Source organism: Rhopalosiphum maidis, chromosome 2, assembly GCF_003676215.2.
Source record: "Rhopalosiphum maidis isolate BTI-1 chromosome 2, ASM367621v3, whole genome shotgun sequence".
In the NCBI taxonomy this organism is placed as follows: Eukaryota; Metazoa; Arthropoda; class Insecta; order Hemiptera; family Aphididae; genus Rhopalosiphum; species Rhopalosiphum maidis.
In genome coordinates this window covers 29,902,578-29,917,587 of record NC_040878.1, presented here as the reverse complement: position 1 = coordinate 29,917,587, position 15,010 = coordinate 29,902,578, and the positions used below count along the sequence as shown (strand labels likewise).

The 15,010-nt window shown below is 29.7% G+C and overlaps 1 protein-coding gene across 6 annotated transcripts in view; it reads left to right on the top strand.

The window, feature by feature from the left end:
- LOC113551339 (echinoderm microtubule-associated protein-like 2) overlaps positions 1 to 15,010 on the top strand; it is a 53,076-nt gene that overhangs the window by 34,766 nt on the left and 3,300 nt on the right. For all 6 annotated transcript variants that reach the window (XM_026953526.1, XM_026953529.1, XM_026953527.1 and 3 more), the window contains 6 exons: positions 10,640 to 10,795; positions 12,593 to 12,742; positions 13,292 to 13,364; positions 13,428 to 13,529; positions 13,642 to 13,746; positions 14,086 to 14,326. In XM_026953526.1, the coding sequence (XP_026809327.1) occupies positions 10,640 to 10,795; positions 12,593 to 12,742; positions 13,292 to 13,364; positions 13,428 to 13,529; positions 13,642 to 13,746; positions 14,086 to 14,326 (827 nt within the window). The remainder of the gene's footprint in view (positions 1 to 10,639; positions 10,796 to 12,592; positions 12,743 to 13,291; positions 13,365 to 13,427; positions 13,530 to 13,641; positions 13,747 to 14,085; positions 14,327 to 15,010) is intronic.

Below are 15,010 nucleotides of genomic sequence, written 5' to 3'. Positions count from 1 at the left end.
CCTACTCGTGTCACGGGGCTGTATATATAGTTTTTTATATTACTTATAAGGATTAGGTGTAATGTATACATAGTGTGTAAACTGTGAAACATAAATACAACTATTTTCGATTACCCATTATTTTAATGTTGATAATTTATTGCATTAGAGTTGTATATTTGATCGAATATCGACTATCAGATGATTGTAGATTTATGTAAGGGAGACAACAATTAAATACCTTAAAATAAATCTAACCATTTTGAAAATGGACAAAAAGGACAGATGTTATTTCAATAAAAAGGGAGGATTTCGTACAAAATTAAGATAGCGAAATGTGTTTGGATTTTAGTTACATTCGTTATACGTTATGTTACGATTATATTTCAATGATTTTCATTAAATTTGTTAGTTTAGTTAGATAACAGAGTTAGACAAAATTTAGGAGTTGATGATATTAGCTCATATATTAGAGCCAACAATAAACGAAAAATTGCAAACAACTAATAAGCAATATGTATTTTATGGTTAGGATATATATGGTATATTTTATTTACTGTTTTTAAAATAAAATAAAACATATTAATTGTGTTTAGTACAGTTGATGTACAAACATCAATATGTTTAAGCTATAGGGAGGATTTATATTTAAAGAAGTTACTAGGGCAGTGTTATTTAACACAAAGCTTAACCTAATCTTTCCATGGGGGGAAGAAATGTTTTATAATAAATTCTATAATTACATAAAAACGATTTGAAAAAAAAATATTTAGTAAATTGATTTAATTTATACATTATATATATTTATATTTATAGAACTTGTAACTAAATTATAATTACAATTATAATATTATTTAATACTACTCATTTAACTTTTTGCATTTTAATTGATTATAATAACTTAAATAACTACGACCAAATTAAATAACAAAATAAAGTTGTACATTTAAATTTAAACTATTGACTTCTATGAACATATCATTAAAAAAAGTTTTTCTTAATTAATCATCAATAGTTTATTTCAACCATAAAATTATTTTACATTAAATTTAATGCTATTTGCAGTATTAAAATAGTTGTGTATAGAACATGTACGCTTAAAGAAGACTTTAATATTCAAACACATTAAAAGCAGTATAATACTTATAGGTGGCCAATATATTATTCATAATTTTTGTAATTAGAGTGATAAATGTATTAAACAAAAAATATGTCGCACATAATTTAAAAAAATAAATGTCAAACAATAATAGGTATGTTTCAAACACATTTTGAGATGCACCGTGAAATAATAATAGTAGTTTTGCATGTTGAAGTCAAACAAAGCTATTCGTGAGTTTTAGACTTTTAGTTAACAATTACGATTAATTGCAAATTTTTCGCACTATAAATATTTTATTTCAGATATTTAGTTTAATGAAAACTTTTTATTCAAAATATTGGTGTTCTGTAATTATAATGTAAGCTACAAATTGTTTTCCATGGTAATTGGAAATATAATATTTATTCAATCGATTATATTTTCTTTATTAATTCGTTTAAATCTGTGAATATTAAAATCTTATTTATCATGAAGAGGCAATGGCTTATTGTATTATTTGCAGTGTTTAATTTTACATGGTCAGAACTAATCTACTCTATGTATAATATAAGTTCTGTACCTTCACTTGATAAATTATGCGGTTTGTCTCGGGCCCAAATCGCAGCCGCGCAGCAAAGGTATAGCATGATTTGATTTTCATATGATAAGATATACATATGTACAACATAATTTAATCTTGTGGCCAATTAATAATATTTGTATAATATATTATAGGTGTAGGTACTTATATTTGTTAGGAACTTTTATTCAAAATAAGCTTATAAATTAAAAGATATTCAATCAATTCATTTTTACCACATAATGATCATTAAACATAAAAAAAAAACAGAATTCATCAGAACAACTGCCCATTTATTTATTTTTTATTTCGTAAAATACTAATTTATATATAATACTACCTCAAATTAAAATATCAATTATATAATGTAATGTTGATTTTTCATTTTATTTTCTATACAGTATAGTGCCTATAGTTATTAAAATAAAAAACGACAGTCTTTGTGAATAAAATATGATAATAAGATTACTTACGTAATAGATAGATTTTTATCTTTTCAATATTGTTTCTCGTATTATATAGGTTTTCTATTAGATGTTAGTCGATTTAAATTTAATAAAGCTCTATTAAAGTTAATCGTGGTGTTCGATAAAATACCTATTTCGACATATTATTTTTATCGATCGTCGTACATAGATGGTATCTTTAATGTAATAATACCTTATACCTTTTACCTATACGTTTTATACACTATTGTTTTCTTTCACTATTATTTTACTATATTTCTGTATGTATATCATATACTTTCACAGGGAGTATTTCTTTGTCGCCCAATACAATAGCCGAATCTAGATAATATTTATTAGTAGTACGTATAATAGAGATCCCGAATTTCTAAAAACTAAATCCTACTGAATTAAAATACAACGGCACAAGTTCTACATTTGTTTTTCATAAGGAAAAAACAATTTGTGGAAGTTTAATTTATTTAAGCTCCAAAAGAAACGTCTACAACGAAATAAACTGTAATTAGATGTACTCATATTCGATGCCCGTTTACAAGTGGTAGACTAAATGCATAATTATTTTATAGTAAATAGATACACATTTGCTATTCTTATCATCTGTGTGTCCAAATCAGGCCTGGATTAAGAATTACGGTGTCCGTTATATAGCCATTTATAGCCTTTTGTAAAAATATGTTTTTTATATTTAATTTACACTTATAAATTCATAATTTAATCAGAAGGTATATGTATAAAATCCCATTATTATATTCATGTTTAATAAATAATAAAATAATATTTCTAATTTATTATGGACATGCTATTATAAATATTATAAAACAATAAAAATTAAATTTAGGTACACGGGATTAATTTTATTTTAAATCCGTATATTTTATAATAAATCTAAAACCGTATAGACGCGAGTATACCTCGTTGTTTAGTGTGGTCCAATTGATGTAAACAACTTAACAACAATTTTGACACGACTACACAATTTCATAATATAGGTTAGGTACAATACGTGTATTATAATCTACATATTATAGTACCGCCTATACCGTAATCCTGTACTCTTGTGCTTAATCCAACCAAAAATTAAAAGATTTTCAATTTGATATATTTATATAACTATATAACATATTATAATATATATATATACCTAAAATTTTCTATAAATCCGTGTTCGATAACCTATGCTGCTTATCCGGGTCCGTGTGACACTTATCCGTGTGTGCCAACAGCTATATCGTAAAGCACGGATCGTCGTCCTCGTCCTCGTCGCCGCCACCGAAACAACCGCCGATTGACGTGTTGGCTGCTTGTTCGGGCAATCAGTGCTTTGAGCGGCAACGCGAGCTGATCGACTGTCTGATGTACGAGACGACCGCAAGCCAAAGCCTGGACGAACAGCTGGTGTTGGATGAGCGGTCGCTGGCCGGCCAGCTGGTCGCGGCCATGGACAGTAAAGAACGGTCGACGGCCAAGCTGTTCGACCTGGCCAACCGGATGGACGCGGCGTTCTGCGAGTATCGTGAGTCGGTGATAGCGGCTGAGACGGCGTCCCATGCGTTGGCTGAACAGCGGGACGTCGTCCACGATGGCCAAGCAAAAGTGGAAAATCTAAGCAGTCGGCTGGCGGAAGCCAAGACGTCGGTGGCAGCTTACGTTCAGCTTAATCATGACTCGGGCGATTTCAGCGTGTACGCTAACGGATGTGTGCTTGAGAAAAACGAGCACAGTACCCGAAGCGGTGGCGTCAGTGGCGTCGCGTGTGCGGCCGCCGCTAGTGCGATGACGACGCCTGCATCCGTAGCGTTCAAGACGCCCCAGTCGTCGCAGCCACCGCGACCTCCCCCGCTTTCATCGTAATTTCCACGCGTGTTAGCAAGACGACTTTAAAATTAATATTTTTGCTAGTTTTTTGAACGAAACATATATTTATTAACGCGGCACCGGTTTAGTATTATTGTATCATTGATTTTATTACAGTCAAGTCGGTTTATCCGTCGAAGTATAATAACAAAATCTTAATTGTTTTCTTGTTTCTGAAATATCTAAGATTAAATGTTATGAATCTTATAGTTTAGTTTAGTAAAAAGATATCAATAAATTTAGGACTATTAAAATAGGCAGATGTGCGAAGAATGATATATATTTCGTAAAATTTTTTAGATCTTTTGGGCGAGGTGCTATTTCTTAAACTTGTCATGTTGTGGCAGCGTGTGGCAGCTAATTTATCAATTATACCATAGAATAAAAAAGAAATTAAAGAAAGGGACATGATACACAGCTACATCACCGATTATATTATTTTTTATTAAGGTCAAAAAAGAAAAATAATCGATTTCAAAATTGATTTTGTATGATTTGTACATGATATCACTTTTTTCTCATAAGTTAAAATTAATAAATATCACATACAAATTCAACATTTTTCAATCATTATAGTTTTTTCTTAAAATTATATATTTAATTTGTAAATTATTATTTTATAGCAATGTCCAATAGTAATTGGCCTTATTGATAAAGATATTCTATACCTTTCATTCTACTTTTTTTTCCACTAAATAATTATGATTTTTTGTCAACAAATATTGTTTAGTTACGTATTATTATTAATTAAATATAATGAATTGTATTATTCATTGCAAAGTCTATATAATATTGTAACTGTTAATCTATGTAGGTATACATAGGTATACATTCCGTAGCTTAGAAAAGTGGCATTTAAAATGTTAATAAGTTAACGTAGGATCTATGATACGTTTGCTATTGATACGAGTATCATTATGTTTCAATATTTCCACTCTATAGAATTTTTTAAATGCTTATTGTTTAAGTATCATTAGTACTACGGGCCTATTAGTATATATTTTAATTTCAATGAAGTCACAGATAAGTTTTTCTGATGATTACCCGAGCTTAAATATATATATGTATACGCTGCTGTGGCGCAACTAGGATTTTTCCTAGCCACTTGTCCGCCAGTAGCAGCGTACACAGTAGGTATACTATGGACAAAAACATTATAATATTTATAATACATTATTATTTCTAAAATTACGGTTCAAAGTTGTTCAAACACCGAAAACACCCAAAACCCCCCTCTCCTTGGTTGTGCCACTGATATGCTGTACATGGTTGTTATCGGATTGGTTACCGAGTTCTTACTCCAAATTGATCAAATTGGTTTTCATCGCATTTACTTTTTTCATCCTCGTGAATTAAATTGTTTTCTAATTCATTTTGAATTTCGGCTTGAAGTTTTTCGGTTTGTTGTTAAAATTACGCATAAATAAACTATATTAGTATAGCACTATATTAGTATGTACTATACCAACTAACCTAATAGATTTTCAGTAGTGGGGGTACATTCCAAATTTGAACGAGTTTAATATATTCAGCTCACTTTAATAAAGTATTTATTTTTAAACAAGAACTACAGTTTATAGGCAACTCCCTAAAACATAATATAGGCCCATCGTACTATGTATAGGTACTCTTTTCCGACGGGACACGAAATGCATGTTATGAATTCTCGAAGTAGCTCAATTATTAATTCAAAATGAAAAGTATTGATTTTGAACTTTTTGAACTTTGGTTATTTTAATTATATATATATTATTATCATATATATAGCTATAATTTTTTTTTTTTTTAATTTACATAATAGATAGTATATTCCATTTTAACGTGCATAGTATGACACTGCATACCTATTATACGATTGAAATAGATAATTTGCTACGTGTTTTAATAATATTTAGAGCATAATTATGTATGTTTACAATTGTATTGTATTATTATAACTGTATATGGTATTGTGTTATGTTTGTTTGGACATTTTAAATGGCGACTAGTAGGGTAATTATTTTTATAATTTATTTAGATTGTAAATTATTATGCTAAATATGCTATATTATATATGTATTAGTCATAATTTTGGCGATAATTTTTTTCAGATTACCTTTGCCCTTCATCAATTATTGAAAATACCATAAATATAATAGGTTAACGATAACAATCTGCATTTTAAATTTAAAATCGATAAATAACGCGTAATTTAAGTGAAAAAAAACTTGTATGGTGTATAACTATAATTTAAAATATATATATTAAAAAAAAAAAAATGTAATATTTATATAGTATACTACATCATTCACATCATATCATCGACATTTTATTTTCAAATATAATGATATCATACAATTAAGAAAACGCTTGACTTAACGTGGTAGTAGTACTTATATAAATAAAGACAACGCGTACCCTTAACGTTATAAAATATGCTTTATTAATGACAACTCGCTGGAGGTTTACATAATTTGATTATCGTGTTGGGAATTATTGTTACTTATACTTAGATAATACTCTTGTAAACATATCTACTTGTGTAGTTAATCGATATGCTATAATATAATAAAAGTTGTAGTGATTAACGTTTTTAAGTACAAAATTACAAATCTATCAAATTTCTGAATTTTGAATACCTGAATTTGTTTTTTTCTTTCACGTCCTCTCTCCAAGGCGCAAAAACGTGTTAGTTCCAATTTCTATTTTTGCTCAAAACACCGAAGACCGTTTAAATACTATACTAACTATACCGTACGTTCTTACGAAACTTTGAATTTTCGCTATTATAAAGAATGCGACGTGTGAATAATACTTTCGAAATTCAATCTCGTTTTGACGGGATACACGTGCAGAACAAAAAATACCTGTTCCAAAAACAAACAAGTTGAATCGACTTCACATTTATTATCACTTTACTATATCAATCAGTAGTCAATACAGTATCAATCGGCAAATGTATAAATCTATGTTCCGCGTGTATTAGATAGACAGTAAGAGTCGGTATCAAATCCCCTCAAACAAACTATATATTATAGTTGTCCTATACATTCAATGTTTTATAATTTACAATATTAAACCACGACTGCCAATGACCGTTTGCTAAATATATGAACAATTTAAATTTGGTTTATTTCATGGATATTATATAACGTATAATAAACCTAAACCGGTCTAAATAAACGGATTTGTAACGTAAAAAAAAATCTTGATTCTTGCTTCCAACAAGTAATGGATTTTAACTGAATGCCTCGTAAACTCGTCTAATTTATCGAATAAAATAATAAAATGTATAATTTACGATATAGATATATCGTATAAATATAAGGTACGTAATTTTCTTTCGATAGCCTATAGTTTTAAAGTAAAAAATAATCCGTATAAATATTACTATGATGTACATATTATATTATATAATATGTATTAAATCGTAGTACACGACATATATTTTTCCCATGTCGTTCATTGGAGTGGTCTACAGTGACGAAAACAATAAATATTTTCGTAGTGACATGATGTGTAAGTCTCCTTAAGTATTGGAAGACAGAGTTCGTGGTTTACGGGTGAATTCCAATTTTTATACGGTGAAACATGTTGTATGATCAACATTTTAAGCTGTTCGCCGCAGACAGGTGCAGTTCTGCTTGAAAGTACTGTAGTTTCATGTATACAGTCAAATCCGTTTATAGTGGGAATCATCGGGCGGAGATCTATCTGTCCCCATTATCCGATCGTCCCAATAAACAAATTTTTAATGTAACTATAATACATTTTTTTTTCGGGACTGTTTATTTGTCGGTTGTCCTCATTATGCGATGTCCCAATTAAGCGGATCGATTCTATTGTACTTGTACATCCTTAACAACACATAATAAAGAATATGTGTCTCTGCCGAAGACCACACTTCAGTGGAATTAAATGAATTCATTGCCGTTTTCTTACCTATCGACAAGTCAAAGCTGCACCTCACACAAATCACAGTTTTGTATTATTATATCGCATATAATGTATGTTATTTGTCACTGATCGCGTTCGACCGCGGTGGTTTCGACCTCCTACAACTACATCTATACCAACGATTAATAGGATCACATAATATATTTTATTTGAAATATTTCATTGTGTGCAATACAATTAATAAACAACTCCGATGACCGTGAAACTTGAAGTATCCACACCCCATTTCGGGCGTTTTCCGAGTTTCCTCTTACTATACGGTTCCGAGTTCCGGTAATTCGCAATCGATCCCGCAAATTAAAAACTTACCAACAATTTTTCACGACTTTTCTATGCAAAATTAATCGCTATAAATCGTACTCAGTTCATTTTCCTAATTAGAACAATTTAAACCTGTCTTCTATTTGTAGGTAAGGTTTTATACTCGTCATTAATGAATGAAATCCGCCTCGTTTTAACTTGCAAGCTATACCCTTTGTAACATACCTCTTATTTGTGTAGATTTATTTCGTTTTACACGTTCATATTAGCATGATAATTATTGTGGTCAATAAATATTCAAGTTTTAGGAAAACATATTTTTTATTTTGTTTCTATAATATTACCTACTTTTGTAAATTTATTTTTAAAGGATTTTCATGATATCAAATTCTTTAGTAACATAATTACTAAGTATACAGAGTGTAACAGAAATATATTAATTTTTTTTAATTCAAAAATATGATTATTTTAAATTATAATACACAAAAAAACTATACCTATCGATACAAACATGTTATTATTTATTATTTAGTATTGCACATGTTAGCTATTTCGGTTACACCCTAAGTATGGGAATTTTTTTAGAGAAATAAATTGTACAATTAGCTTTTAGTACTAATACCTATATTTGTCCTGATCAAAAACAGCTTATAATAGTATAATAATAGACATTTATGATTTTCTTTTTTTTTCGCTTACTAATAGCGGTAGACACTGTTATTTGTGTTTGGATAGTTAATTTTATGTATAACTTACCCAACTCCATATAGTTGTATGCATACAATAAGCGACGTAGACTTTTTATAACCATTGCTCGGACTAACCTCGAGGCGTTTTAGCGGCCTATTTAAAACGATTTGAAGTTGAACTATGAACACCGTACCTACCATAAATTAAACTCATATTGTAGAAATCACGAAGACGTCCATTATAACAACGTAGACACGATTTTAGTGTTGTGGGAGGAGAAGACAGAACCTATTTCGTATATTCTATCTTGTCTTCTATTTATTTTATTATTGTTCCGTTTTAATGCACAGTGCGCACAATTACAGTAGATTAAATATAAATACAACGAAACGTGTAACGACATATTGCTGTAAATTATAATTATTTTTCGGAAGCACGGTAAATGTTAGTGGTTACTAGGTAAACGTCTACGTAAATTATAATATAGTTTATGTAGATACTATACGTCTATACACATAAAGTTCGGCATATTATATGTTCTGTGATAAACGTCAAAATTACTTAGTCATCACAGCATTAATCAGTTGTTTACAATATATTTTTTTTATCCGATGATTTCCCAGGTACGATAAGAAAATCGTATAAATTTAACTCTTAAACATTATAATTAAGTAAATTAATTTTATATTTGGCCGATGATAACTGTATTTACATGTATAAAGGAAAAGTATGAGGTACCAGTATATTTTTGTGTTTTAAGTTCATTATTAGTCAAGTCGAGTTAAAGGAGTTTGCGCATTCTTTGATTATTATATTCGTAAACCATTAAAATCCCTTTATAGATAGTAATAATAATTATTTCTGGTTGTGGAGGGAGACTCGTACACGTCACTTGACGGACGACGTGTGATGTACACAACCGGACCGGACGGCGAAACCGATTTCAGTCGTTAGCAGTCCGGCTGACCCGCTGATAGTTCGTTTCTCCGCGCCTCTTCAGTTTTTGTCGTGTCTCGTGTTTGTGTCAATTATCTGATCATTATATTTACTGTACGCCCTACGTATAAAGTAATTCAGTGTGTAGGAAAAAATGCCACTCCACCGTACTGACGCTAAAAGGTTTATCTATGTATATAATATGTTTAATTTTTAAGTTTATTAACTTCCTCGCAAGAGAAGGGATATACAATAATATATGTGCAATATACACGTTAAACACATTCTATGATCGTTACTTTTACTAAGATACATCATTATAATGCACAAATTCAGTGTATATAATTATATTAACATAGTAGGTTTACCGTTACGATTAATATTGTATATATTAATGACGGTGACTGGCGAGCAGTATACATAAGTATTCAGTAGTACACGTGATTCGGATGACTTGTCCGGTTTTGTTGCAGAAGTCTAGTCTCAGTTAGGCTGGGTCTCCGTCAAATCCCTTCTGTGCTCGCATTACATATACATAGTTTTTAATTATACTTACTAGAACAACTATTATATTTATGCACTTTTCATTATTTTGCGTTTACATATATATTTATATAGTCATCAAACAGTGGTATTTACAAAAAATTATATCATTGTTTAGGACGATTTAAATAAGTATATAATATTTTGAAGTATATTTCCTGACTTTCTAAACAGTAAACATCACCCATCCCCTTATTTATTTGAGTACGACAATTTGATTGCTCGCTTGTTTGTTTATTTGTTCATTCGAGTATTTAATACATAATATAATAATAATGGTAATAACGATAATTGTGTGTTTGTTTTTTGCAGTACACGTGATGCTACGTATAATGAAGAAGAAGGCAGCGTACGGATGTTCCTCCGCGGACGTCCCATCAACCTGTACGCACCGACTGCTGAGATCGCGACCTACGACATCACCAAAGTGGCCACCGCTCCTTCGTCCAAGTTAAAACTCGATTGGGTGTATCCTTTTTTGCTGAACTAGATTAGCCTATAAATAATGTATAAAAGAATTATATGTATTATGTGATGTATTATAATACGTATAATATAGGTAGGTATTAGAAAACTATTTTTTTTATGTATAGGTAATATACAAATATTAAATAGATAGTTATGATGCTACATTTTATCAAATTTATTTATGGTTTTAAACGACGATTTAATATTTTGAAACAAACATTTTTTCAGAGAATTTCGATTAACCTTTATTACCTAAATATATATTATTGTAATATGATGTTTTTTTGCGAGACTTTGGTAGAAAGAATATTGATATTCCTTGATTTTTCTGCGAATTACGATCCTAATTACCTAGATATGTGCAATATTGAGTTTATCGTGTTAGAATTATACTAATCTGTGCGCAATTAACCTGCAGTTATAACTACTTAAAACAAAATTACATCGTTTTCTATTTCAAACGTTCATTACTTTTAATAGTTAATAATGACACGTTTCCACGTTGGTATAATCTTCATACATTTTTACGTTATAAATTAAAAGATAATAAGTATATTAATTTACTTATTTATAAAATACGGTATGTTTATGCATATACTTATCTAACTACAATTTTTAACTTTGTACAAATAAATACAATAAAATACGTTTGCGTTCTAAAAATCATTTAAAATATGCCAACAAATGATCATTATTTTATCTTTATTACATCAATTTTGTTTGTTTATAGTAAATCAACACATATTAAATTGTACTATCATTAATCATTCGTTAATTATTGATAAAATATTAAAGTCCATTTGAGATAACTGTTATTCTGTAGACAAGATAATGATAACACAGCATTATTGCACTAAAAAAATAATAAAAATTTCATTTGTATGTTTTGGTAATAGAAAAACCATTTAAAAATTAAATAAATAATATAGCTTTTTAATTAAAAAAAAAAAATAGAGACGATAAAAATAGTGATTTTAAAATGAAATAATCTGTTGGTAAACACTGATCACTATGTGTTTCTATAATATCGGGGGTATTCTACCTCTAATTCCGGCAAACAAAAAAATGTCTGTAAAAAAATCCTATATTTTTTTTATCATTAAGCACTTAACATTTTAATACTATTATTTTTTTAAATAAAAGAATCTTTAAAAGAATAATACAAATTTATATAATATACATTCTTTAAGTATAATAAGTAATTCAGTTTAATATACGAGTAGTATATATAGCATTGTCATATAAAAATAATTATTATAAATTTGGTCTATGAAGAGTGATTACACTCTTAATGTACAAATACTTTACGATTTATACTAAATATATTATTTAATTTAAAATAAATTAAATACTCGATAAATTAATTGTTTAAGATTTCGTGGTAGGTATATTAATAATATATTATATATTATATATAAATATATATTATATATATTATATATTATTATTATATTATATATTATATTATATATTATTAATTCTGCAAAAAAATACTTGATTTTCCATTAAATTCAAAATTTTTACCTATTGCAGGGGGTTCCAATTTTGGTAACACATTCAAAGGAATAAATTACTGGTGTTAATAACCATCAATCTAAAATACATTTATGTACTCGAGCTCCATATTATTATTACCCATTCGAAAAATACTTTATAATTAATAATTTAGGATGATGAGTTTATGTGCTTTTACTGTTGGTATTAAATAACAAACAACTATTTAAACGTATTAGTAATTGTTACGTGCATTTGACTGAGAATATAACTGATGTTTTCCTTAATCGTCCAACTCTACAGTTACGGGTACAGGGGAAAAGACTGCCGTTCTAACTTATACTTGTTGCCCACCGGTGAAATGGTATACTTCGTAGCCTCCGTTGCTGTACTGTACAACGTCGAAGAACAAAGCCAGAGACATTATTTGGGACACACTGACGATATCAAATGGTAATACCACGGTGGTTTGCAGTTCTTCCTTACTGACCATAAATTATTTACCGGGGGCAGTGGTTAAGGTTTTCGTGCACGCGTTGCATCGGTTTCAAAAGGTTGCAAAATAGATTTCTGTTTTAGAAAAAAAATTATCTGTACCCTTTTTGTTTTGTTCAATTTGTCGAAATAGTTAAAAAAAAAAAAAAACATTTCAAACGAAATACAACAAGACTATTTTATTGAACATTTTTTTAATACGAACTAAAATATATTTGTTATGCTATACTAAAAGAATAATTTTATAATGTGTATTCAAATATTTCTACTTTTTTGTTCTATTTTCAGCACAATATTCTTGTTTTTTCTTACAATATCGGTTTTATTTTATTTTCCGTTGATTCATAAATACAATTTTATTTCTATTAGCTTCTTATTTCTGTTTTTTCGGTCTTATTACAGACTATAATCGATGGTATTATATATAATACACCCAGAAATTCATCTCGTGACTCGCGATGTTATAAGCAGATAATAACTTAAATTTTGTTTTGATTTATTTTCCAGCTTGGCCATTCACCCCAACAAGCTGTTAGTGGCTACTGGTCAGACTGCCGGACACGATAATCATGAAGGAAAAGTAAGATTTTGCGATTCTGGCGTAAACATTATTAAACACATTTTTTCTTTTCGATCGTTTTAGCCTCATATTCGAGTGTGGAATTCAGTCAGTTTAGCGACGGTGGTCGTGTTGGGATTGGGAGAATTTGAACGGTCTATCAGCTGTCTGTCGTTTTCCAAAGCGGTAAGTCAACTCGGGATTTTCATAAGTTGTCATCTGTCCGACGACATTTTATTTAATTTAGTTTTGTTTGTTATTATCTTTTAAATACGCTATTTGTTTTTGTTTTTAACAGGACGGTGGTAGCCTTTTATGCGCCATTGACGAAGGAAACGATCACAATATATCCGTGTGGGACTGGCAGAAGAACGAAAAGGGTCACAAGATCACGGAGACCAAGGTCAGTCGAATTATTAATTAATTACAATAAATATTAATTATGGTTATCCGACCTTGCGGCTGACCGCCGCTTAGACGCCGACTACCTTTCTTATTTATTCTTCTCGTCTTAATGACGATTCGCTTCCTTTCAATTTTCCTGCATCATATATATTATATAGTTACTCGCCACCTTTACTTATTCTCGTGCAGGTACCAATCCGGTCTAGTGCACAAAATATCGTTGTCTTCGATATCGTATATTATCATTGATTTGGTCCTCCACAATCGTCTATTAACGTTGAATAATAATAATAATAATAACAACAATAATATTTGTAATTATTTATGGGATTTATAGTGTTCTATGGACACTGTTGTGGCTGCGGAATTCCACCCACTGGAGCGCAACCAAATCGTCACCTGCGGCAAGGGCCACATCAGTTTCTGGACACTGGACGCCGGCGGTACCCTGTACAAGCGCAACGGTATATTCGAGACTACCCGCGATCGTCCCAAGTACGTGACGTGCTTGGCGTTCACGCAGAACGGAGACGTCTTGTCCGGAGACTCAAACGGATCCGTTGTCATATGGGGACGTGGTGAGTACTTATACTTTTATCAAATTATAGACATATTGTGTGTACATATTATATAGATAATTTAGACCTAATGGAGATTCTCGTATGACACAGTGGCAGTGATGTAGTACATGGTACTACTTATATAATTTTAAACTTAAATAAAAAATAACCTTTGATCTATAATTAATAATTTTAAGTGTATAGGCTGTATATTGGATGATGGGCCACAGAATTTTACCATTTTTTCGTTACAGATCTCTTAAGTGTATTCAGCGGTAAAACTAAAATCTAACAATTATGCTTCACTATAATATGTCGTATGCCGTACGGGCTCTATAGCTTAAAGCTTTAAACAGTTTAAACATTAAAAATATTCATAAAATGTTCTACATTTTTAGATGGATAGTTTTTATAAGTGTGCATAACCTTTGAAATTATGTTATCAGCAATTTATTTTGTGGACATTTCAATTTTTATATCTTCTATGTACCTAATACCTATTTCAATAGTTGTTATTCATTGGGAATTCTCGTAGAATAATTTTTAAAGTTACGTTTTTAATAATTTTTGATTCTTAAATAACTTCACAAATATATAAAAAAAAATACTAATTTTTTAAAATGTAAAGCTTATGATTTTTAGTAATGTTTAAGTTATTTTTGTATGCGGTGGGAGGGGGAGGGATACATAGACAAATGGACC